We start from the raw sequence: 24996 nt of genomic DNA on the forward strand, positions 1-24996 counted from the left end.
GTTACAATGTGCTCTGCTGTGGTTTTAATCAAACAATAGTTAGCCAGAGTTGAGCTCAAGAAACTTAGATAATGCAGATAAACTGTAATACAGTCCAGTGGAGTAATGAGATAAGAACATGTGCTGCCACGTGCACATCTCTCAGGTGGTTCTAAAATAATAACACAACTGCTGAAAGGTCTGCAGGAGAAAGTGACTGCTAAACTTGAGAATCTCTTCTCCATGAACTTCTCACCCTCTGATATCAGAGGGACTAGGTAACAAGGATAACATGGCTAGTGTGAATGAGGCATAAATAGTGATGCTGATAGAGTGATTTGCCCCTTGGCCATTTTGGAGGATACAGATGGGGTAAGAAGCATTTGAATTAATGCTTCTTAAGTTAATTTGAATTGAACAGAAAATAGCAACTATTTTATACTGTCTGCTGCTTTGTGGAATGAAAGAGTTGATTAAGCACAAGGCAGCGTTAGCCAGAGATGAAAACTTGCTGAAGCTCCTCAATGTCGGCTGAGTCCACAAGGGCAGAAATGAATCTAGTAACAGTTTAAAATATATAACATTGGTTAAGGAATAACTGGAAGGCTATAAATTCTGCCTCATACACATGAATCATATATACTTCCTTACCTCCTTAAATCATGCCCGCATAAACTGCAATTGCTCCTCTAATTCTGTACAACTGTGCCTTATTGTTGTTATGTACAAGGCTCTAATGGAGCAGTGCATTTTTCCTTTTTTCCTTGTGGATAGCGTTGCTAACTTGTTTAGTGGGATAGTAGTATTCAGCACTGTCGAAGAAACTCTGATCCTGACAAAAGGCTATAACTTGCAGTAATTGAAAAAAGGACTGTGAATTGTAGAAGGAAATAAGAACAGTTCCATTACTACAAATAAGTAGGATGATTGTTAGGACTGAAAATTGTACTTTTTTTCCCAAGTTATCTGCTACTGAGAGTAGTATTTTTCCTATGTAAAAACTTGTACACCATAGTGCTATATTTTGTATGTGGCAAATAATGCACAAGAAAATTGGAATCCAAATGAAGTTATACAAGCTGATAGTTTTTTAAAAGGAGGGGAGGGGCAAGGAAAGATATTCCTCTTAATGTGAGGAAGAGAAATGCTTTCTTATGTCCTTGGGAATCTTGACTGTGCAACTGTTTTTAAAAATAGGGTAAATGTGATAGACTATCTACACTGGAAAGGAAACAGGAGAAGAAACAGGAGAAGAGAACATCTAATGACAATGAAATAAATCTTAGTATATTGGTTATGTAATTTTTTTTAACAAGCTTTCTATTTTAGGTTCCAAGTTATCGCCCATTATAGAAGATATAGGAAAAATAAAACAAAGTTCAAATGGCATGTTTGACCTGTAGTGAATGTGATGCAAATGGCTATTCAGAGTGTGGACAAACAAGCCATACACACACACACACACACACACATATATATATATATATATATATATATATATACACATTTATATAAAAAAAATGTTTCTAGATACTTTTCCATATCAAGGAATTTTTTTTATCTGAATGTTTAGTATTTTCTCTGAAGCAGATACCAGGTAATAGCATCATTGAAGAAGATAAAGGATAGTGTTTTGTTCCTGTTTTGCTGAATGTTGTGTGACCTACCGTCTGCATCATGATTATGGAATTGCCTGTTACATGAGTGCCAAGAATTAACACTGTTCCAGGTTATGTTTGGCTTTGGTTTTTTTGTTTGTTTGTTGGTTTTGCATGATGGGCTGCCACCCTCAGAGCAGACCGATTCAGTCGCTAGTGCTTAACAAACAGCGCAGGTATCAAAACCTTTAACAGCTTCCTCTCTCGATGTGACAACAGAAGAGAATGAAAAATGTTTAAAAAGTGTTTCTTGATGTTTGAAACAGGTGGGAGGACTGGAAGTGAAGGGCAACAGTCTGATCTCCGTATGTATTTTGATATTAATTATGTATTTCAAGGTAAAAATCGGGGAGATTAAGGAACTGACTTCACACCAAGTCTTGGAGACGTAACATTATAAACACTGGCAACTTGTTAAGTCAAACGCTTTCAACTTGTTTCTGTTCGCATTGTTTGGAAAACGCAAATATTTGGATGTGCGGCCCTTAGAGGAAAGGGGCGCGGGAGATCTTACGGGAGGCCGCGTTCCTCCCGTGGGGACGACAGGAGCGTCACTTACTCGCGCAGAGGGCCTGCAGTTAGCTGCCGGAGGTAAGCGGCTCGCGCGTCCGTCTCGAGCCCGGCCTAGTCTCAAATCTCCGGGGCGAAAAGCGCCGTTGCTCCTCGGCGCCGGCTGCCGGTACCGGAAAGGCCGGCCCGGGGGAGAGCGTTCCGCCGGCTCGGTGCTTCCCCCCCTCCTCGGCGCCTTGTCTCCCCGCGCTGGGGCCCGCCCGGGCCGCGGTACCCGTCGGTGGAGGGAGAAGCCGCCGGGGGCGCCCGCCCCCCCCCCCCCCCCCCCCCCGCCGGGCGCGACGGAGCCCGAGCCGCTGCTTTCCGCCGAAATCCCGGCCCTTCCCGCCCCCTCCGTCACGTGACGGGGGGAGGCCCCCCGCCGCGCCGCTCGCCATTGGTCAGCGGGAGGGCGGCCGGCGATTGGCCGGTTGCCGCTTGCTGCCCCCGCCCTTCCCACGTGAGGGGGGCGAGTCACGCGATTTCCGGGAGCCCGTCAGGAAGGGACATAAACAAAACAAACCCCAAAGCAGCATGGAGGGTGCGGGCCGGAGCGCGCGGGGCCGCGCCCCCTGCTGAGGCCGCGGCGGCCCGGTGAGCGCGGGCGGGCGGGCGGGCGCGGGGCGGCGGCGGGTGCCTCTGGTCCGCGGCTCGGCGGAGGGTGTCGGCAGCCGGCGCTGGCCGCGGCGGCCGGCGCCCGGGAAGGGGTGTGTCCGCCCGGCGCCCGGGCTGGGAGAGGGGGACGGTGCCGAGCGGAGGGGCGCCGGAGGAGCCGGCCGCGGCCGCGGGGGGGTGTGGCCGCCGGTGCCGCCGGGCGGGTGCGTGGGTCCCCCTGCCTCTCGCGACGGAGGTTTCAGGCCCGGGGGCAGGGCGGCGGCACCGAGGTGGCTCCCCGACGCTGCGAGGGGCGCTGGGATGAGCGAGCGGCCGTTTGCAGGCGGGGTCCGGGGCAGGCGGAGGAGAGCAGCAGCGTGTGCAGGCGGCAGCGCGCGGCTGCAGCGGCGGCTTGTCGCCATCCGTGCCCGCCTGCCTCTGCCAGAAGCGGCGGGTGTCTTTACGAGGAAAGTGAGTCGTGCGGTGTACACCAGAGAAATTGAAGTGCCTTCCTTCCGAGGAAGACTGGTAGTTCTGGTTGTACGGGTGAAGGGGCTGTTTAGCTGTCATTATGTAAGGCATCAGTGCACTTAGTGCTGGCGTGCTCAACCCGGTGGATCAGCTTGTTGCAAAAGGCTTCTGCCATTCCCAAGCTCTGCTCCTTCCCAGCCTGAATAGTTGCATCTTGCAGTTTTCACCTGTTCGGATCATTCGGACAGCCACAGGGTGAACCCGTGGTGTTTGGGCGGGTGAGGATCGCGCCTGGGGTTCAGCTTGTGCTGGTGTCTAGGAGGAAGGGTTCCAGTCAATAGGAAAGAAACGGGGTAAAGAAAGGAAAATAAAGGACAGTCAGGAAAAGCTTGGGGAGGGGAACGGGAGGGGAGTCTCCCTGCTCAGCCCTGGGCTTTCAGGTAACTGACTTGGGGCCGGGGGCATTCAGGAGGGCTGGCGGCAGGCCCCGGGGGCGGCAGCCCCGGGCACCCGGGACTCTCTTCCCCGAGTGGCACCTTCCCCGCTTCAGCGGGGCGGCTCGGGGGGGCCGCGCCGGGCGGGGGGCGGCGGCCAGCCCCCTGCGGGGCAGCGCAGCCCGCCGCCCCCTGCTCAGGGGGCCGGGGCGAGGCCCGGCCGGGCTCTCTGCGCCGCCCGGGCGGGCAGCCGGCGCCGCTGGCGGGACCCCGGGGCACCGAGGCCGCGGCGGAGCCCCCACAGCAGCCGCCGAGAGGGATTTGTTTACATGTTGCCTCAGCCAAGCTTGAAAGGGCCGCTGGGCGGGTGAGCGGCGCGGGCCGGGGCGAATGGGAGCGGGCGTCCCCACCGGGCGAGCCAATGAGCGGGCGGGGAGGGCGGGGCGGGCGGCGGCAGCGGGGTTAGGCTGCGCCCCGCGCTGGCTGGCGGGGCAGCCATGTTGGCGGGGAGGTGTGTTAGTGGGTCAGGGGCAGGGGGCGCGGCAGGGCGGCGGCGGCGGCCGGCGACGGCCCGGCCGGGAGCTGCCCGGCGGCGACGGCGGCGGCCGGGGCCCGCGGAGCCTCGCGCCGCTGGGGGCGGGCGCAGCCCCCGGCCGGGGCGCCGCCCCGCCGCGCCGCGCCGCCTGGAGGGGCCGTGGGCGGCGGCAGCGCTCGCGTGGGTCCGACACGAGAAACCCCCGAGCGCCCCGCGCAGTGCGCTCGGTTTCCAGCCGAGTTGTTTCCCTTTTCCTGAAGCGAGACGCGGTCGCCTGCCCTTCCTGCCCTGACGGGCAGCTTCCTGCAGGCTGCCGTGCGCGGGAGGAGGTGTTAGCAGCTCCCCCAGGTCACCTCGGTCGCCGGGCCGGGCGGTACCCTGCTCGCCGTGGCTCCCCGCGCGGGCGCCTCTTCTGCATCTGCCCGGATCTCGATTAAGTTCAAGGCGGGCTTTGCCGCCGGGTCGGCTTGCTGTGGAAGCTCGTTGTGTAGCTGAGCACCTCAGGGTAAACTTTACCCCCCCCCCCCCGCCCCCGTCCTGACGTTGCGCAGCCTTGACATGTATTTTATGTAATGGTGCCTGTAGTATTACTGGTGCGTCCTGATCTCATTGCTATGGTTTGGCAGTGCTTTTACGCAGCTGTGCCGCCTGAAAAGGCCGGTCCCCTGTATTCTCAAAGCACTGCCTAAAGTAACTGAGCAGCGATCAATGCAACCGCGAGGATCTGCTCTGTCCCACTCCAGGATGAAACACGTGTTCCTCTTCAAGTGTCTCTGCACAACTGGCTGAGCAGTTTCAGTCTGTCAGCTCTGCCCGTTGGGAAGTTAACTTTTAATTTAAAGCAAGCCTAATGTTTACGTTGTTGCCGCTTGGGAGCGACTCGCTGAGGTTATGTGACGTGAAACCTGCAGAACAGAATCAGGTTCTGATAAAATTATCTTTCAAACGTTTAAAAACGTTTTAAAGAGCATAATGAAAAGCTTGTCTAATCTTTAACCTAAGGTTGCCTGACCAAGTGGCTTGTAAGCGTCGTTATGTTTTTCTTTTTTAATTATTCTTGCATTTATGCCTCTATAGTAGGAACTCTAGAGGGATAGACACAGGTATTTTAGAAATGTGGGCAATTTTTATTGTTGGCAAGCCAAATGAGCCAGCATTTCTATACGGAAAATATTTTTGGTGACTGTTTTTGCAGAAAAAAATCTGGTATAGAAATATCCATGCTCAATGATAGCTCTTTGCACGAGGCATGACTAGTAAGTCAGAGAGCTCATACAGAGCTTTGTAGCCATTAGTTTGCCTGAGCAAAGAAAGAATTGTTCTGTGTTTGATGGGGGATATTACCTACTGATAAGAAAAGTCTGCCACAGAGGCATCCAGCCATTGAATATCCTTGTCGTGTTTCTCTAAATAAACAATGAGAAAGGCAAAAGAGCTCTTTGAAGAGCAAAGGTTTGGAGCCCCTTCAGTGTTAACAGGAATTAATTAGGAATAGATAGAAGCTTCTGCCCGACTAATAGACTGATAGTAGGGTATAAATAAACGAATGCACTGGTTTAGATTCCCGTGATTTCCGTGTCCGTGATAAGTGGCTTGCAAAGCAACGTAATTAAATGATGCTTTAAACTAAAAGCATATTTTGCAATTCATAAGCAATATTTGAAAGTTGGCCTTGTTCTGTCAAGCTAAAAAGTTAGTGAAAGTCTTAGGTTTTACTGGTTAGTTCTTGCTATAATCATTTACATTGTTATATAAGAACAAATCCTACTTCTGGTTTTGAACTCTTACGTTTGCTTCTGACTTACTGTCTTTTCTGATTGATGCTGGTTTTGGCTTGTTTTTGATTTAGACTCTCTTACTAGTTTAGCAATCCTGAGTGAGTGCACTGCTCTTCTTGGCTGGCTTGAAGCATCCCATACTGATAACCTGTTTCCAACAAAATTGTAACAAAACGTAATTCTGCAGTAAGGAAGAGTAGAATAGATTGTTCCCTTCCCTCCCTCTTAAGGTTTTTGAGGGCGCTATGGAATTACTTAATTTTTCTTGTGCTGGAAGAATTGTAATGTCAGAAAAAATGCTTCCAGAAACAGCCATCACGTAAGGATGAGGAAAATTCCTGGATATCATAAGTTAAATTGTTGCCTGGTTTTACTTTTGTTTTCAGTCTTTGCTTTGACTGTAGTTATGTTTCAGGGGAATTCTCTGCCCTTCCCCACCTTCCCCCCCAAAAAGATTCAAATGCTATTCTTACTGCTAATAATAATTCTTTTGCAAGCAACTCTTCTAATTCTACAGTGGTATTTTAATAAACCTTTATGCAATCCATTTTTTACTATAGAAAGTCTTAAAAATGAATTGAAATATGTTAATATAATTCTTTCCCAGTAAGTTAAAACATCCTACATTTCCCACTCTTGGCACTGAAATTACGAGATCTCAGTCTTTGCTCCAGAATCTACAGAAAAACTAGTGGTTATAGTAAGGATAGCTTACTCAGAGCAAAATTTTGTATAAAACATGTAAAGTCAGTACAATTGTTTTTTGGTTTTTTTTTTAAATCACTTTTTTCTCCTACCTCTTGCATTATGATCATTTACTGGTATCTGCTTATTTGCTTATGTAGCCGTGCTGAAGTGGAATACCCCTCTAAAGTTAAGTAGCTGAAATTCATATCTAAGGATAGTAATTCAAGCAAAAATGTAGTGCCATGTTCTTTTTGATAATTCATCTCTTTTACCTGAGGTGCGGTATATGTGCTTGCAGCCCAGGCGTCCTGTTCTGTGGCGTCACTTACAGATCTTGAAGCCTGTCTGCTCTGGGCAAATATAATTAAAAAAAAAAAAGAGAGGCGAGAGGGAACAAATCAGTAGAGGAGAGGGAGCAAAGACAGTGAAGCAGCAGTTTCCCTCTGGTACAGGGAAGAGCCTAAGAGAAGTGAAACAATATTCAAATCATTAGTTCTTTTAGAGGACAACAATCTGTCAAACTTAGGATCTGAATGTGCTAAGCTGTTGTTTGCCCTTGGGGACAGAGAAGGGGAAAGAGTCTCGAGTGCTTATGTTAGCCTTTTAATACAAATACATCACCGAGGAGGTAGAGGGACTTGGCTCCTTTGCCTGAAAGGTGAAAGAGGCTATAGTGGGTAAAAAGCGGAGGGAGACCTTTTACAAGAGTGTCTTTGCTTGCCTGCTACCAAAAAAAAAAAAAAAAGCAAGTGACTGTGGTGGGAGCAACAAAACAGTAAGAGTTTTTTTTTTTTTTTAAATACTGGATAGCAATTGAAGAATAATGACGAAAGAAGGAAAAAAAAAGGAAAAAACGAAAACATTACGCTCAGAAACAATAAGAAAAATATGTTCTGCACTTAAAAGCAGCACTGAGCAGAGTATGTTCTGTAACGGGAGACAAATTGGCACAAACTGTGGAAGGGGAAGAAGTTCTGACAGAAGCAGAGGAGACCTTCTTGCACCTCTAACTGTACTACTCTATAAAATATCCAGATACTGCAAAGAGTGTGTAGTACACAATTGTTCTTTTAAAATAGGTAGTGTGATTTTTGGAGCCTTCTCTGAAACTGAGCGTGGCATTTGGAATGATTTCACATGAGTTGATAGGTTTAGCATTGATAGACTCTTGTGATGTGTGCTTTTTCTCTCTCTAGGTCGAAAATGTAACTTTGACGAGTTACGCTGTAGGAGACACAGTCACCATCACGAAAGTGTAATCGCTCATGAAATGTACTTTAGCTGTAACAAGCACTTAGCTGCTGTGATAATAGGTGCTGTGCAATCAATAAAATGGTGTAGCTACACTCTGTGCTTTTCAAGTTGTACAAAATATATATCTAAAGTGAGACAGAAATAGTAACTTTAGTTATAACTACAGTACAAATGATTCATACAGGTGACTGAGGAAGGTATTTCTGAATTGTCAAGCTGAAAGCTTGCAGTTGTCTTCTAAGGGTTTTCTTTGGAGATGATGCGTTGTTGCGGAAGGGTGTTTTACTAGCTTCGGAGAATGGCATGTGTATGATAACTGCCATCTGTCTGTTTATGCTGCATGTTTAGAGTTAAGGTCCTGTATCCGTTTAAATGCCAATTTAAATATCCTGCTGCAGCGCTAATGTTGTGTAATAAGCCTGCCATTAGAATGATTGAAGGTCAGTCTTCCTGTGTTGCTTGGGTCCTCTATTAAACTATTTTAAAAGCGTGCTTTCAAAGGGTAAATATAAATGCAGAGAATTTTTTTCTAGGATTTGGTCTTAGATTAATAAATTACTGACTCTGTTGAACAGTTTCTGGCTCCTTATTGATGGCCCCTAGGAATTTTAACAAAACATGAGCAATATATTTATTTATCCTTCCATCAATCCTGTAAATTCTTAAATGTTCAATGAAAGGAGTAGCTCCTGAGATGTGATCACGCTCCCAGTGAGCTAGCAAGCCTTCTTTCACGAGTAGGGGCACAGCTGCCCGCTGCTGTAACTCAAGAATCTGAAGGGAAAAACAAAACAGAACAAAACCTCGGGGGCTGGTGCCCTAATCGCCTTAATCCAATGTAACTTCAGGCTGCCGCCAGAAGGAGCGGCTGCACCCTGCCCCGTGCCACCCGTTCCCTGTTCCACCTGCAGCTGGGTTGCTGGGAAGCAGCTACAGGATTTCACCTCTATATCTCTACAGGGCAGTGTGCTGCACTGGGGGGAGGTTGATGTACGGCATTAATGAGAAGTGTCCTAAAGTAGAAATTCTTTGTAGCACTGGCTCCTGTGTTTATGTTCAGTAGTTCTTACACTGCCGCTCTTCAGCTTTGCCACAGATCTTTCAGTTCTCTCAAATCTCTATTCATTATAGATACGTAACGTGTACTATTCTGTTCTAATTCAGTCTTAAGCTGACACTGCCAATAATGATAAATTCTGTAAAACTAGGACTCCAACTGAGAGGTCTGCAAAGTTGCTTTCCTTCGCAATTAGTTCAGCTTTTACATCAGTGTTTCTGTATGTGTGGTTGACTGGTGCTATACCTCTTAATTTACCAGTTCATGAAAAAATACTGATAGTTAAGGGTGAACACTGAGTATCTTTTAATGAAGATCTTGATGAATCTGGGAAATTTAAAAAGCCGTTGGAAGTCGGTCTGCTCTTGTGGTAAGCCGGAAGCATACCTAGATTGTGCAGCTCTCTAAAGTAACGTGTTTCATCTTGCTGCCTTGCCCCGTTTTCCCCTCCATAGAGCCGCCGATAAAAATCTTTTTTTGTAGAAGACTTGCATTGATCCTAATGAGATTCAAATAACATTTAAATACGAACGTTATGAAAAGTCAAGGCTAAAGAATTCTAAAGGGAATCAGGGGGAAGGTTATCTGATATGTACCCCTTTAAGCGGGAGGACGTACACTGTCGTTCTTGGATGCTGCTGTAAGTTTACAGCTAAAAGATCACTTCAGTCTTTGAACTAGTAAAAATATTTCCAACATTTAATGTCTATTTTGAGGGTTTGTGAATGATCCAGAAGCTTCCTTGTCCTGGAAGTTGGAAGTGTTTGTCAGTGGCTGTCGACATCCATGTTAGTACAGGTTAAGTGTCACCCTCCTTTCACAGTTGTGTATGAGGGACAGTGGAATTGCTGGAGGTGCGTGTCCTAGTAAAAACACAACAACGAATACCCATGAAAGAAGCAAACTTTACCATCCCCTTTGTGTTGTGCCGTGGCAGAACTTTGTCAGTCTTGCATGTGAATGCAGATGTTGCAGACGCCAGGAAGTATTAAGCTGATGTTCTATTAAAAAATACAGCAGTCTCTGCAACTCTGCATGGAAAGAAATTCGAGTGCTACTTGTGTGTAGCTTCGTGTTAAAGATGATAGCCTTCTTGCTGCTTTCCTCACAGTACGAGAATCGAGGCTCTACACTGGTTATTTATTCTAAAGAACAGCCCTTTCTCCTAGATTAGGCCAGGTTGCAAAGTGAATTTGTCATTTATACAAAACTTACTAGCATAGGAAGAACTAGTTCCATCGCTGTTTATCTGTACTGTGGGAACAGAGATGGTTTATTGAGGCACATTGCCTTAGGACACAAACTTAACTTTAAATGTCACTTTAGAACAAGTGGGAGGAGTTCCCTGGAAGTTTTATGGCGGAAAGAAAATTTCCTCAGAGAGGACTAGCTCTTATTTGATGCAGGACCCTAAAAGGGAATGGCTTGTTTGGCAGTGCCGGCATGGTTTTATGGAGAACAGTGATTTATGCGTAACTAGACGTGCATTTTTTGTTCCCCTGTTATTTTCACTGATATTTGAAAACCAGTACATTTTGATAAGGCAAGGCTTTTCTGCATAATGTCTGTTTTTACCTTGATTTCATGGTATATATGCTGAATTTAACAGAACAGAAGAGGTGTTGTCTGAAAGTAGGAATAATCTGCTGTTGTGTGCTTGTGGGAGGGGGGTTCTGAACGTATCTCTACCGTAGGAGAACGCTTCTACTTGGCTGTTTGTTTTCCAAGGCAAGAGAATAAACGTAGCCTGCGCAGATTGCACTGAACTCCAACTTCGAAGCAATGCCGAGCGAAGAATTCGGCACAATAAATCCAAGAACTCTGCTTCTACAGAAAAAACTGTAGAAGTTCAGCTTTGGGATTGATCCTACGCTAACTGTTTTTTTTCTTAAAGAGACCTTTTGTATGGGGATAGGGGTCTCGCAGGGAAACAAGACAGTAAGAAAGCAGCCTCCGTGAAGGCAGGGTAGTTGCATCAGATACTAACGTTTGATACGAGAGATAAATTTATTGGTTTTGATACAACACATGTTACTCTCTTCACTTCCTGTTACTTATGAGTGTTTTGGTCACGTTTTAGTGGAGCTGTAGTTACTGATGTTTGTGCTAAGGCTTTGGCTTCTCTACAGTTACGCTCTTTCGAAGGCAAGGTTAAGCAGTATACGTGGCTCAACAAGGTCCTTAGACACACATCCGAAGGAGCAGTGGGTCTGTAGAAGCTACTAAATTGATAAACTGATTCAGTTTATCTATTAGTAATTTTTAACTCATCCAGGTTAGCCTGTGCCTTACTTGCAATTCGTAGAAGAATTAATAGAGAAGAACTCTTATTAGGCAACTCTGAATTTGGGACAATTTTTGGTTTGTTCTGCTGGGGAGGTGTTCCCTTCCCATACTTCTGCCCGGTGGACGTGCTTGCTGTAATCCCTCTACCACTAGGTGTTGCTGTACGAGTGATTGATATAATTTTATCTGATGCTGAGTGGATTAGTCCCTAAGAAGAGGAGGAGGTATTACTGAAACGGTATCACTGCCTGTTCTGAAATTAATATTTTGAGACGTTTGTTTGAGACATTTTTAGAATTTATTGGCCCTGTTATATCTGTCATAAAGACTGTCTCTCTCTTGTGTACCCAGCAGCATGCTAGTCATTTTTCCAATTATGCAGGCTTTTCATTTGCCTACAGAGTTAGGAACTAGACTTCCATATGTCTGTAGTCTTGGTAGTGAGGAAAAAAGGCAACAGCATGCAACTCAGACAGCTGAAAAGGTTTGTGCAGAAGCTCTGTTCTGTAGCATCTGTAGCTTTTCATTTGATGTAGGGGTGGCAGTGGAAGAAAATCGTTATACGTCCCAGCACAAGGTATAATCAGTTTTCAGGAGAATTTTTTGTCCTTGCTTCATTTAGATTGTATTTTTAAGCACTGCCTTTTTTGATGAAGGAATACTTACCTCCTTGGGGGGTTGCTGTGCTTATTCTACACAGAAGTCTACAAGTAGAAGAACTCCATGAGGGTGAAGTGAAGTTATCCTAGAGAAAAATTTCATTGCATGGATTGTATAAACTCATTGGGACTGAATTAAAGCTGGAAAGGACTCTACAAGTGAATAAAACAAGAAGTTTGGAATTGGATTTGGGGAATCTGGGCTTGGAGATGCCTCAGGTAAGTCTGATGTGTTACAATCTTATTTGCTTCTGTAAGTAATTTTGCTTCCCGACTTTAAAAAAAAAAAAAAAAAAAAAGTATAAGGGCATATTTGGCTGGCATCAACAGGGAGAATTTAGAAGAGAATAAGTGATGTCCTGTTGGTATCTACAGTGAAAGCTATGTTACTGGTCTTTTTACTATATTTGTTCATGTAGCAGAATTCAGCAAAGGTGGGTTCCTGGAAAGTAGTCTTTTATTACTGCAGTGATTCACACATCAGCACACTGACTGAATGAGCAGTACAGTGTTCCTCCCTTCCCAACCCTCAGGGCAAGTGTATCTGGAAGGGAAATAAGGGTTCTGAAATGAAAAGTAGCAGAAAGCCTGGTGGCCTGTTTCCTGTGCATCCAGTCATCCTGCATAATGTTTCTTCACAAAGTTCCATTTAGTTCTCAAGGAACGTAAAACAATTTAGTTGTATTCAGTTTTGTATAGTTACGGTCTCAGATAAAAGTTGTACAGGTTCTAATAGTTTTAAAAGCAGCCAACACTGCTTTTGTAGGAAATGGTGCATATTAGGATGAGGGCCCTGCAAGCGTGTAGTGCCTACTGATACTCCCAGATCTTGCCAGTACTCGCCCTCTTCTACAAATGCTAACGTATCCCTAAACTTGCCAAACGCATAAGAATTTCAAACCAACAAAAAAGAATGAATGAGCAATGCTCTTGCAGTTACATGATGAATACAAATGTGTCCTTTGTGATTAAAGTGCTGAATGTTGCTAGCTGGCTCTTGAAACATATTCTCTCCCTCCAAGAAATGACACGCTTATCTGTATAGGTAAAAATATTCCAACTGCAAGTATGAGTTCAAAGACTTGAATGAAATCTTTTATGTTCAATTGAAGTAAAGAACATGCCTTTCTATAGCTTGTGCCAACATTCAATATGAATTTTATTGTAGCCCAGTGTGAGTGGAATGGACCCTCCTTTTGGGGACGCCTTTCGGAGCCATGTGTTTTCAGAGCAGACTCTGATGAGCACAGATCTCTTGGCAAGCAGTTCAGATCCAGACTTCATGTATGAACTGGTAGGTCATCTTTCTGTGTGTGTGTGTGTGCATGTGCGCGCGCGCACTCACGCACGCATAACTCCCTCTTCTTGACTAATACCCTGAATTCATATAGTAATAAAAGGATATTTGTTCCAGAGTGCTAGATGATTATTTGTTAGTGCTTGTTACTGATCAGGAAAGAGCCTAACCGCTTGTCTAGCAAATGTGATGCTTCATCAATAGCCGCTTGTTCAAGCTGGGCAATAGGAGAGGCTTGACACACAACTCTCGAGTTGGAACTGTGTTGATGTTATGTAATGGGGCTTGAGACTCTTACTTGCAAACAATCTTTTCTGCAAGAGCAGCTATCTGCTATTTCAGCCAAGCTGTGAATGCAAGAGAAGCAAAATAAAAGTTGACTCATGAGCTACTTATGTTCGCTTTCATTTGTTTTTCTTGCTTCGGAGGAGAAAGATAGCTCACACTCATTAATCGATCTGGCTAGAATGAGGCTTTCCAGGGACTACTGAGCCTATTCTGTTGATCGCACAACGAAGTTTGACTTCAGTTAATGGAGACTAGAATGGTTTGCCTTTGATGTCTTTCATATTTGAAATGCATGGATGTTGGTCCTGGTCTAGTTCCTAGTGATCAGATGAATCTGCGATAACAGAAAAAAAAAAAAAAAAACATCAGCACTTGACTTATATCTTTAGCTGTATTTTCAGAAAGATCTGTAGCTGGAGCATGAAAATTAGATTTCAGTCTGACTGTCAAAACAAGATTTTAGTTGGAAGTTGAGGTGTCTTCATGTGTTATCAGTCTCTTATACTTCATTGGAATTAGGTTTACCATTTAAGTAGAGGACAGAGGGTTTTTTGTTTTAAACATACTAATTTTTTGCTTGTCTTATTGTGCACAGGACAGAGAAATGGACTATCAGCAAAGCTCCAGAGACAACTTACTTTCCATGGAGGACTGCAAAGATCTAGAGAGTTTTGAGTCTTTTACGGACATCCTGGACAAAGAAGCTGCTCTCACCTCAAAGTGGGAGCAGTGGGATATGTACTGTGAAGACTTAACTAAGTACACTAAACTAACCAGTTGTGATATCTGGGGAACAAAAGAGGTGGATTATCTGGGCCTTGATGACTTTTCAAGCCCATACCAAGATGAAGAAGTGATAAGCAAAACGCCAACTCTGGCTCAGCTTAACAGCGAGGACTCCCAGCCTGTTTCAGATTCGCTTTATTACCCTGATTCCCTCTTTAGTGTAAAGCAAAACCCTTTAAATTCTCTGCTACCTGGCAAAAAAATTGCAAGCAGAGCAGCAGCCCCAGTCTGTTCCTCCAAGAACGTTCAGGCTGAGGCACCTTTGTCGGACTATGTTCAAAAGGCAAGCAAACCTGCAGCTCAGCCTGCTTCCAGCACACAAATCATGGTGAAGACCAATATGTACAGTAACGAGAAGGTGAACGTTCATGTTGAATGTAAAGACTATGTTAAAAAGGCAAAAGTAAAGATCAATCCTTTACCACAGAGCAGACCACTGCTGAGCCAGTCACATGCAGATGCAGCAAAGGAAAACACCTGCTATTGTGGTGCTGTAGCAAAGAGACAAGAAAGAAAAGGAGTAGAGTCCCCACATAGTCACAGTACTCCTGCTTTGCCTTTTAAAGAGACTCAAGAGCTGCTCATCAGTCCACCCCAGGAGACCCCAGGGCTTATTGTAGGAGAGAGCAGTCTTTCTGCCAGCACATCAGTGTTGGATTCTTCGCAGAAGAAAGAAGAGCACAACTATTCTCTTTTTGTCACAGACAGTTTGGGTGAGCAGTCAGCCAAAGGAGACCCTGAAGAAGATGAGGATGATGAGGAAGATATTGAAGATGAGGACCACGATGAAGGATTTGGTAGTGAACATGAGCTGTCTGAAAACGATGATGAGGAAGAAGATTATGAAGATGATAAGGATGATGATATCAGCGACACTTTCTCAGAACCAGGTACCAGCAATATTGGGTTTTGTTAAGGTTAATGAATCTAAGGTTAATGAGTCTGCTGAGTGGGAAAGAATGATTTTTGAATGCTTTATAGTTACAGATGAACAACACTGAAAATCTAGGGTGAAAGTTGGTAACTTAAGATCAAAGCGCTTTGTAAAATGTAATTAACGAAAGCTTCACGACATACATGTGTTTCCTGTTTCAAAAAAAATAGATAAGCTGTGGTCATAAAACAAAAATGATGATAGAGAATACAGGAAGTCTAGCTTGCAGCCTAAGGTCATTAAAGCAACTACCTGCAATTGTTGTCTTCCTTTTGGTGGATTGATAATAGGACGTGCAGAGCTTTCTAGTGCTTCGGCAGGCCGCTGCCTTGAATATATTCAGAGCTGTAACTCTTGATAGCTGTTATGAAATCATAGCCTAAGTAAAATCATTTCATAATCTATGTAAGTCCTACTGTATTTATGGTTTTCCACAAAATCCAAAAAATACATGCTGTTGAAACTAATAGAATGATTTCTTAGTGGTTTTCAGCAGTAACACTAAGTGGGTCTGCGAAGGATACTGAATTCTTCTTCTGCATGTAGAGAAAGAGCATTAACGACAAAAATAAGAATTAACCTTCACCTAGAAGGTAACAAAGCAGTAATGTTCTGTTTAAAAAAAAAAAAAAAAAAGAAAAGAAAAAACAAAAAAACCCTGTGGAGAGAAAGGGGCAGAACTGTAACTAGGTATTAGTTTAATTGTAAGGGATATAATATTCACATTTTATAAATGCTTTCTAGTAGAGTAGAAGAATTAAGGTATTCAAACATTTGGCAATACGTAACTTTAGGGATTGAAAAAAAAAAAAAAAAGGGTAATTGAAATTTTCCCTTTTAAAACAGCAGCTTCCCTAAGGCACGCTAATGTTTGTCGTAATGAACTCTAAGATCAGATTAGTTATTTTGGAAGGAGATTTCCCGAGTGGGCATTAAACTTGTTAAGTGTTATGCCCTTTATGTTGCCTTTACGTGTACATAACACATTTTTATTAGCATTTTAAAATCTCTTCCTCCCATCTTCTGAATTGAACTCCCTCTACTTATTCTTCCTTCTGAGGCTTTGAGTAGCTATTACAGCTCTCTATAATATAACATGATTGCCGAGCTACGCGGTGCCTTGCAGCCCACAGAGGCACGTTGCACGGAAGGTTTGGTAATCTTGAAAAAGAGAAGTCGTATTAAAATGCTGGGATTTCGGTTGGTGGAATTGTATTAACTGCTTGCTGCTTTTGAAATTTTACTGGCAAGCAGTTGCTCCCAGCATCTAAATACACCTACGTGGAGCAGCGCAGCCCCCGAGGAACTCGGCCGGTACGTGCTGACTAGAACTTTTAAGTAAATGAAGCCATTCACCTTGTGTGGTGATACTAAAAGGTCATATCCCCGTGTATTTTTATTATATTAGACGATAATGTCTCCACGTATTTTACTTACATCACACCGGAACTTTGTATTGCCTTTTTTACCTTCAAAGTTAAGGTAAATACTATGGAAATATATTCTAAAAATGAACATGGCGTTGGAAGATTTAACCTCCTATGGTACTGAAACCAAAATCAGTTCAAAAATTTAAAGCAAAGGTGTATTTTGTTAAAAGGACAAAGACTTACTTAGTTGTTATTGACCCTCTGATGTATATATTTTATACATAGTTTGCTTTTATTTACTCTTCTTTGCATGTGTTTTGGGAGCGCATGAGACACTGCTTAACCAAAATCAATTTGCTCCCCTTAACTGTTGTTTTTAAAGGGCCTCTCCATATATGTATAGGGCTGTACATGAATCCTCCTTTTGTCTTTGAATTTCTGTAGTGTGTGTATATATATATAGAGAGAGAGAGAGAAAAGGTGATAGGTTAATATGCTGACTTTAAAAACCTGATATTTGCATTTAACTTTTTTCAGTATTTTGAAAATTTATTGTCCTCTTAAATTGGTCTTTGGTGTATATGACTTCCATGCTTTTGCTGTAGGTTAAATAGAGGTCTAGTCTGACCATTGAGATTAAAACAAGAGATTAAATGTAAATGTTTTCTTAAAGGTATGGCTTACTGTTGTCTAAGGAAATACTTAGATGCGCTGAACTTCAGAGACTTGTAGAAATAACTAAAAGAATGTGACTAGTTATCAGGCAAGTTTGGGCAGCAATGGTTTTTTTATTATCATGATACATGATATAGCTGTAGTGATTTTGATCCCCTCTAAAGCCAGTTTATTCTAGGAATTATCAACCCAGGCCTGTTCTGGCATTTAAACTTTTTTCACCATTGCTAGTGTACTTTATTGTAAATGACTAAGGGACATGTGGCAGTTGATTCGGTCTTCAGTAGTACTGGAGCAGAGAAGAAACAACTAAAAAAGTAAAGGGCTTGTAGAGATAAGGGGATTTTTTTTTTTTAAAGAAGTTGCACTGCATTTATTCTGAGCACCTATACCACCAGCTGGGGAAAAACATTCGAAGTGGTTTGACGGAAGTCAGAATGATTAAATGGCCGAGTTAGAGAAGGGGTTTTTGTTTTTTGTTTTTAAATCTGTTAAGCTGCAGAAGTCATGTCTAGCCTGATCTCTCTCTCTCTCTTAAAGTAACCCTTGCAAAACCACAGTAAGGGGTACAAACCAAAAACTTATAGGAGTGACTTGCTGGCAGCTTGGAAGTTAAGTGCAAGAACGCTTTCAGATTGGTTAGAAAGCCACCGAAGGAAGTGAGGCTGCTCTATGAGCTTGGCGTAAGAGGAGAATTTGAGAGAGAAGCACCCGGGGCAGAGAGCTAGCGGGCCTGTGGCGCTGCCGTGCGCCGTGGCGGGCTTGGGTAGGACGCTGGGCGCTCGGCTGTCCTGTGCAACTTGCAGCTGATCGCAGGCCAGCGTTAGAGTAGCGAGGTAGGATGCGTTAGGTCAACGTAATTTAAATTGCCAACTTAATCGTGGCTTAAATAAGCAAACAGGAAATCTTGATTTTAACCTGGTTTTACGTTTGTACTCATCAGCTCATGAAGAGATTTGTTTTCGTTGGTTGCCCTAATTATGCGCAATTGTGAAGATGGGCTACGTTTATACATGTGTGTATAATGAGTTGCATAGCTTGATGTGCTTTTAAAGTGGTAAATAAGTGGGGTTTGGGGGGGTTATGTGTTTATTTTTTAGATTATTTTGATGTTTATGTCAAACAGCTTCCGGATTAAACTGAAGTTCAATTAAAAATACTTACGGAATTTGAGACTATATTTTAAGATATTTACTACAGTCATTTTGACTACGCAAGAGAAAACGTCTTTCAGAAAGCACGTTTTATTGTTCAATTCTGTTCAGTTCGTTTTGTTTAAAATACCGTCTTTTTATAAATTAGTGAATCCAAGTAAAGAAGTTGTTGTAGTGATTAGAAAGAGGACTTTGGAATGGATTTCGTCCTTCTGTACCTAACCGTTACTCACGCTTTGGAGTGCGAGGTGAGGGAGAGTCAGACCAAAGCAGGAAAGTTTGTTTTTCCTCTTTCAGCTGGTTTCTCAAGTGCAAATGGAATAATTGGATGGACTTTTTGAAATAAAGAAAGTATTCCTTGTGCTACTATTGAAAGATGATGCAGCGCTTTAGCATATGGGGCCAAGGGCTGTTAAGCTTGCAGCCCATTTAGCGGTTGGATTTTTCTTTAAGCTTCAGCAGTGTATGTGATGTTTTGAAACGTGTTCGTTCTTAATTAAATGTAAAATATTATTATTACTATACAATATTATTATTGTATAGTATTTCAGTACAAAAGTTGGTATAATTTTTTTTACCTTTGCATAGGTTGTCTAAATTTCATTTTATAAAACATATGTAAGATTTTAAAAAATGTGTCTTAACATAATTGTGGTTTAAACATTGTGTTGCAATCTGAATAGTGGCGTTATGGTCTCCATGTATTTCAAGAACAGTCGTACCAAGTACATCATAACGTAACTCTAAAATACTGCGCAGTTTTACTGTGGATCGTTTCCCTTTGTCCCACCGAAGAGGTAAAGGAAAGAGACGGAACGGTTTGTGTCCAGATCCCTTCCATTTATATATTCTTTACTTACGGGCTTTAGTGCGTAGGCCTGATAACGGAGCCCCCTATACTGGGACTTGGTCTTCCTTTACTCTAATAGAGATGAGTGGTTTGATTTATTTCCCAAAGCTGTTTAACTGCAAGGTGCAGCAATAATTTTGCTTTGTTTATTAGTCTTTTCCTAATCCGTCTTTATTTTGATTATCCTTTTCTCTTTGTGTACGTTGTGATTGAAGACTAATTAAAGGTGTGGAGGAGAGTTAGGATTATCTTCCTGCAAATCAGGGGAGGAAAAGATGAAGGTGGAATAACACTGTCCAACAGCTGTCATCTGTACTCCGCAGTAGTGAGATTGCGGGGGAGAAAAGCGATAGGGCTGACGGGGTCGAAGGACAGAAAGGGACTTTCGATGCATAAATAATTTTTCTCTGTTCAACAAATGACGAACCATCACGGGCTGAATGGCTGTTCCAGGATTTAAGGCAAATACCTCGTAATAGTTGAAGCTGAAAACTGAGTCCCTTAGATAACGTGGAACAGGCCGTTGTCTGCCGTCTTGAAAACTTAGTCCACAGTTAAAAGGTTAGAAACAGTCTTGTAAACGTTAAATAAACAACATGATGCATTCTTTTAGGATATGAAAATGATTCTGTGGAGGATTTAAAAGAAATGACGGCAATATCCTGTCGGAAAAGAGGCAAACGAAGATACTTTTGGGAGTACAGCGAGCAACTAACACCGTTGCAACAAGAAAGAATGCTGAGGCCGTCTGAGTGGAGTCGAGACACGTTGCCAAGTAACATGTATCAGAAGAATGGTCTCCATCACGGTAAGTTTATTAATAGAGTCCTAGTTACTAGTGAATGCCTTCACTGAAGGCTGACACCTTAGTAGCCCAACTCCTACGCCTGAAATTGCTGAGAAGTTGTGTTTTGGCCGTGAAAATAAATCATTAAAACACTAATAACTGTTGCTCAGTTAGCAAAGCGCAGCACTGCCTCCAAGGAAGGCACAGGGACCGTACAGTAGTAACTTTCAGTGTGGTTTCTTCCAGAGGAAGGTGGATGAATTGATAATTGTAACTTGCAAAGGTTTTTGCTGGAAACCCCAAGAGTCGCAACGTTTTTTTTTTATAGTTGCGAGACTGTAACCGTCATGGATGGATCACATGACTGATGTTTGCTCCTGGAAGCTGTTAGACGGTTTCAGTATCGCTTATGTTAGAAGCAAGCTGCCAGTGGTCTGAGATGCAAAGTTCACTTTATCTGCAGTATGAGGTGAAGGACAGGCAATAGGCTTAACTGTGTCCTTTTGCTTCTCCCTACTTGTTCCTCCCACCGAGGCAAACGCAACTCAGTGAAGCACTTCCTCTGCTGTGAATAAACTTTTTCTTTAACATACCCTCTTGGGAGCTTAAACCAATTGATCCAATAACTATATTTTATTGCTATAAGCTTTGGATTGCCAACTTGCTGTACTTCCAGCATGGCTAACCATCACTGAGAACAAACCCCTCTTAGGAATAATGTTTGTTTTCTTGCTGTAGGACCTCTTTGGCATGCTGTTCCCTTTAACAAAATGAAGACAACTTATTTGGTCGTAATGTTAATGTTCTCTGACAATTGCAAATTATTATCTTTAACACTGGTGCTTACCTTCCATTAAATCATTAGGCTTTTTTGGTTCCTTTTAGATTTATTCAGGGAAGAAAACCTTTTTTGTTTTTATCTTTTTTAGTTCTGCTTAGTTTTCATATGCATTGGTTGCAGTGAAATAGCAATACCTTCAAGTCCCTACCGATACTGATTTTTATGAAGGCATATGTTCTAGGTCAGACTTCTATACTTGTTTGTTTGTTGTTTGGTAACATGCCTTGAGCACCCAGTCCCTCGAGAGGCAAGTGCCCTTTAACTTAGTGAGATCTGTATGCAAGAGGTTAATAGAATCAAACACGATTTAGCGTCCAGAAGCTGCAAAAATACAATGCGTGCAGGATTTGTTTTCTTTTCTTTTCCTATGCACGCGTGTACCAGGGTCGTCATCTACCTCACATATATCATGCTCAATATTAGCTCTCTGACAAATATTTCTGGCACAGATTTTGTCAGTTCTGTTACCGTTTTCATGCAAGTATCTGTAACCGCTGGCATTTTTCAGCGAAAATCCAGAAAGAGACACGTACCAGTGGCAGAATATCTTAAGGAATACAAATTTTATCTAGAATACGTGTGTTTCCTCAGGAAAACCTGGCCTGGAATAGCTTCAAACACATCTAAAAGGGGCTGGCTATCCCTTACTTGGATCATTTAAGATTATTATCACTGAAGATCATTGCAGTACCAGGTCTCTGCACTCTTTCTGAATGCAAAACTTTAGCCGTGAGATTATTTAGGAACGTTAACTTGTGTGAGAGAGAATTTACTGGCTGAACGCAGAGTTAGCAGGTTAGGGTTGGGGCAAAACAAGTGGGTTTGGACTTGTGACTTACTTTTTTCAGGCCGATTGCACGCGTACTGTCCATCACTTCCAGTTCATTTGTGTCCTGGCCAGCAGTATTTGCTCTTATCCGATCCGGATATAATATGAATTGTACAAAGTTGTTTTTCTGGAAATGCTGTTTCTATTGTGAAAGGCTTAGGGATCACAGAATTCTATTCTGTTCTTTTGTAATGAACAAAAGAGCTTAACCTACACCAAAGAATAATACATATCTAAGAATGTTTTTTCACAGGTTTGTATGCGTATTCTGTCACTTCCCAACCCAATTTTCTGCATATTCAAAACAGGAAAATATGCAGCAAAGAAGTCACGGAGGACTGATGTAGAAGACCTGACTCCCAACCCCAAAAAACTTCTACAGATTGGTAATGAACTGAGGAAACTGAATAAGGTGATCAGTGACCTGACACCAGTCAGTGAACTTCCTTTAACTGCCAGACCGAGGTCAAGAAAAGAAAAGAACAAACTGGCTTCCAGGTAAATCTTAGTTAGCACTACTTGGATGAGTATATTGGGATTACTTCAGCTGTATGAGTAAGACCTAACTAATTTTTTGCCTCAAGAGATTCTGCTTCATCGTAGCAGTCCCCGTGACAGGTTTATTACCCGTTTATCAAAAAGCACGGCAACTGCGGCTTTTGAGATCTAGTTTGTTCCCTAGATAATGATTTATTTCCATTGGAAGCTGGCATACTTGGCTGCAGGGCAAATGCTCGATTTGGTGATAAAATGTGAAATGTAATCAACTATAGGTAGCAGCATGCTTTCAGTGAGGGTGAGTGAGTAGATGATTTTGTACGTCACAGCTCTGCGAGTATTGGTTAATAAGAAGTTCATGTGGCTAGTAGAAACAGATGCTCTTAGTATTCCGGAAGTTTTGAAAAATGTTCTAATTCTTCTTGCTATAGGGCTTGTAGACTAAAGAAGAAAGCCCAGTATGAAGCTAACAAAGTAAAACTCTGGGGTCTCAACACAGAATATGGTAAATATGACTCTTCGCTTGTTAGTTTTTCTTAACGTTCTTAATGCAAAGCTCTGATTTGCATCTTCATGTAACCTGGGTCATAACTGGCAGTTTGCCAAGAAAACAGTGCTGGTGGCCACTTCATAGAGTGAGCATAAGTTGGGTTACCTGCAGTGTTGAGCTACTTTACAGATAATGTAATGGTTTTGTTTGGATTGTCTATAATTTTACAGTAAGTGAGATGTGACACCTTTAACACTTTTTCTAGATAACAGTGTGTGGACAACTGAATATTTCTTTTGCTCCAGAATGAATATAGTGTAATCCTCATCTAGATTTTTTTCTTTGCAGATAACTTACTGTTTGTGATCAACTCTATTAAGCAAGAAATTGTTAATCGAGTGCAGATTCCTAAAGATGACAGAGGAGTCAACATGGAACAAAAATTGAATGTGCTTATTAAAGATACTCTTGGTAAGCAGTAAAATTAATGTGTTTGCATGTATATGAAGAGATTTGTGGGGTGTTAGATCAAGAACTATTTTTGGAAAAGAGGGAAAAAAAGAAGCGCTACCTAATTATAAGCTGTCTAGGCCTTTTCGTGGTTACTAGCCAAAATGTTCATTGGCTTTATATTACTCGGAGGAATGTGCGAATAAGTGCAATTAATAGTAATCTTATAATGTACGTTACTAACTTTCCTTTTTAGGACTACCTGTAGCTGGACAGACATCAGAATTTGTGAACCAAGTTTTAGAGAAGACTGCAGAAGGAGACCCCACTGGTGGCCTTGTAGGGCTACGAATACCAGTGTCAAAAGTTTAAGACATCGCTTCGCCCATTCTCATCGGTCAGATTCTACCTGTATTGTCAAGTACTTCATTGTAAATTGCATTCTGGTCTGCATGTCAGTTTAGCATTACATAAACACTCACAATTAGGTTCCATTGTTTTAAATAACAATGTAGTAAAATAAATCAAAGCATGATATAAAATGCTTAATAGCATTTTTGGAGCATAAACCAGATAGTTTCAAAGCTGCTTTAGGCTTAACTGCAGATATTAGGGTTCTTTTTAAAATTAAGTTATCTAGGACCAGACTATATCATTTTCGTTTTGGAAGCAAAAACAAGTTTTTGCTAGTGAAAGTTTTTAGCGTATGCCAGACGTTGTGGCAGGTTTATGCTCCAACTAAAATAAGAGGAAGCTTTTTTTTTTTTTTTTTGGTAAAAGCTTTTTTTTTTTTTTTAGAATTATTGAATTTTCTTTATTCTTCTAAAAAAAAAAAAAAACAATAAACAGCAAACTTTCTTTGCAACCATTAACTTGTACATAGCACACGTGGCATTAGAGCTGGTGTGCCATATAAGACTTTAATTTTCTGAGCTTAATATAGTATTTAAATGTCTGTGCAAGTAAGAGAAAAAAGTATATTCTTTGTGCCTTGTATTTTGGGGGGAGAGCTATCAGTATAAGCTGGTAAAGTTTTTGTATGAAGAAAACCCTGAGGGAAAAACAAGATGTATAGATGGTAAGATTATAGGTTTTAATGTATTTGTTCCAGCTCTTAAAAATTTTGAATGTATATAGGAATATGTTGAAAATGTAGATATATGCCACAGAGTCTATGTATTGTATAAAAGATGGCTCTAGAAAACTTAATTTCGGTACTTTGGCCGGAAGAAAACAAATACTTGCACATTAATGCGATTGTTTATTTTTGTACCAAAGACAAATGCAACTGATATGGCGAACTGCCAGTCTAAGTAAAGTTTTGCACAGCTTATATGATACTGTACTGAATGTAAAAACAAAAGAAAAAAGAAAAAAAATTAAAGGTCAGGGTTAGGGATCTTACTGAACTGTGAATTTTTTTGCTTGGGTCCAATTATCTACAGAAGGAGCATTCATACATAACAATATTATTTTGCTGTTCTTGTAGTTCGCTTCCATGGTAGATAAGTTGGTGGCCGTCTCGGAGTCTTTAAATCTTTTTTCTCTGCACTTACTGTAGGAGATTTTAATATATTTGGATTTTAGTAAGCTATTGGTAAAATAGTTTTCAACTTTGAGAATTTAAAAAAATATTTAGCTTGTTGTAGTATACTTCCACCAAACAACCAAAATAAAATTATTTTTATTGTAATGTGTATATATGTAAAGAGAAAAAAGAGCTACAGATATCTAATTCCTTAGTTGCCACTTTTCCAGTTGATGTATTATTATGCATGTGATGTTTCCAAGGATCAACACAGGCTT

At 42.2% G+C, this 24996-nt stretch overlaps 1 protein-coding gene across 1 annotated transcript; it reads left to right on the forward strand.

Annotated features, from left to right (window-relative positions):
* The first annotated feature begins 2650 nt into the window (after positions 1-2650).
* On the forward strand, positions 2651-24996 carry CREBRF (CREB3 regulatory factor). Its single transcript, XM_068959441.1, has 9 exons — positions 2651-2780; positions 11983-12160; positions 13110-13235; positions 14122-15202; positions 19909-20103; positions 22061-22250; positions 22682-22755; positions 23089-23211; positions 23447-24996. Exons 2-9 carry the CDS (start codon positions 12152-12154, stop codon positions 23560-23562), a joined length of 1914 nt encoding a protein of 637 aa, XP_068815542.1. The 5' UTR covers positions 2651-2780; positions 11983-12151; the 3' UTR covers positions 23563-24996.

The sequence above is a fragment of the Struthio camelus genome, chromosome 13 (genome assembly GCF_040807025.1).
Source record: "Struthio camelus isolate bStrCam1 chromosome 13, bStrCam1.hap1, whole genome shotgun sequence".
Lineage (NCBI taxonomy): Eukaryota > Metazoa > Chordata > Aves > Struthioniformes > Struthionidae > Struthio > Struthio camelus.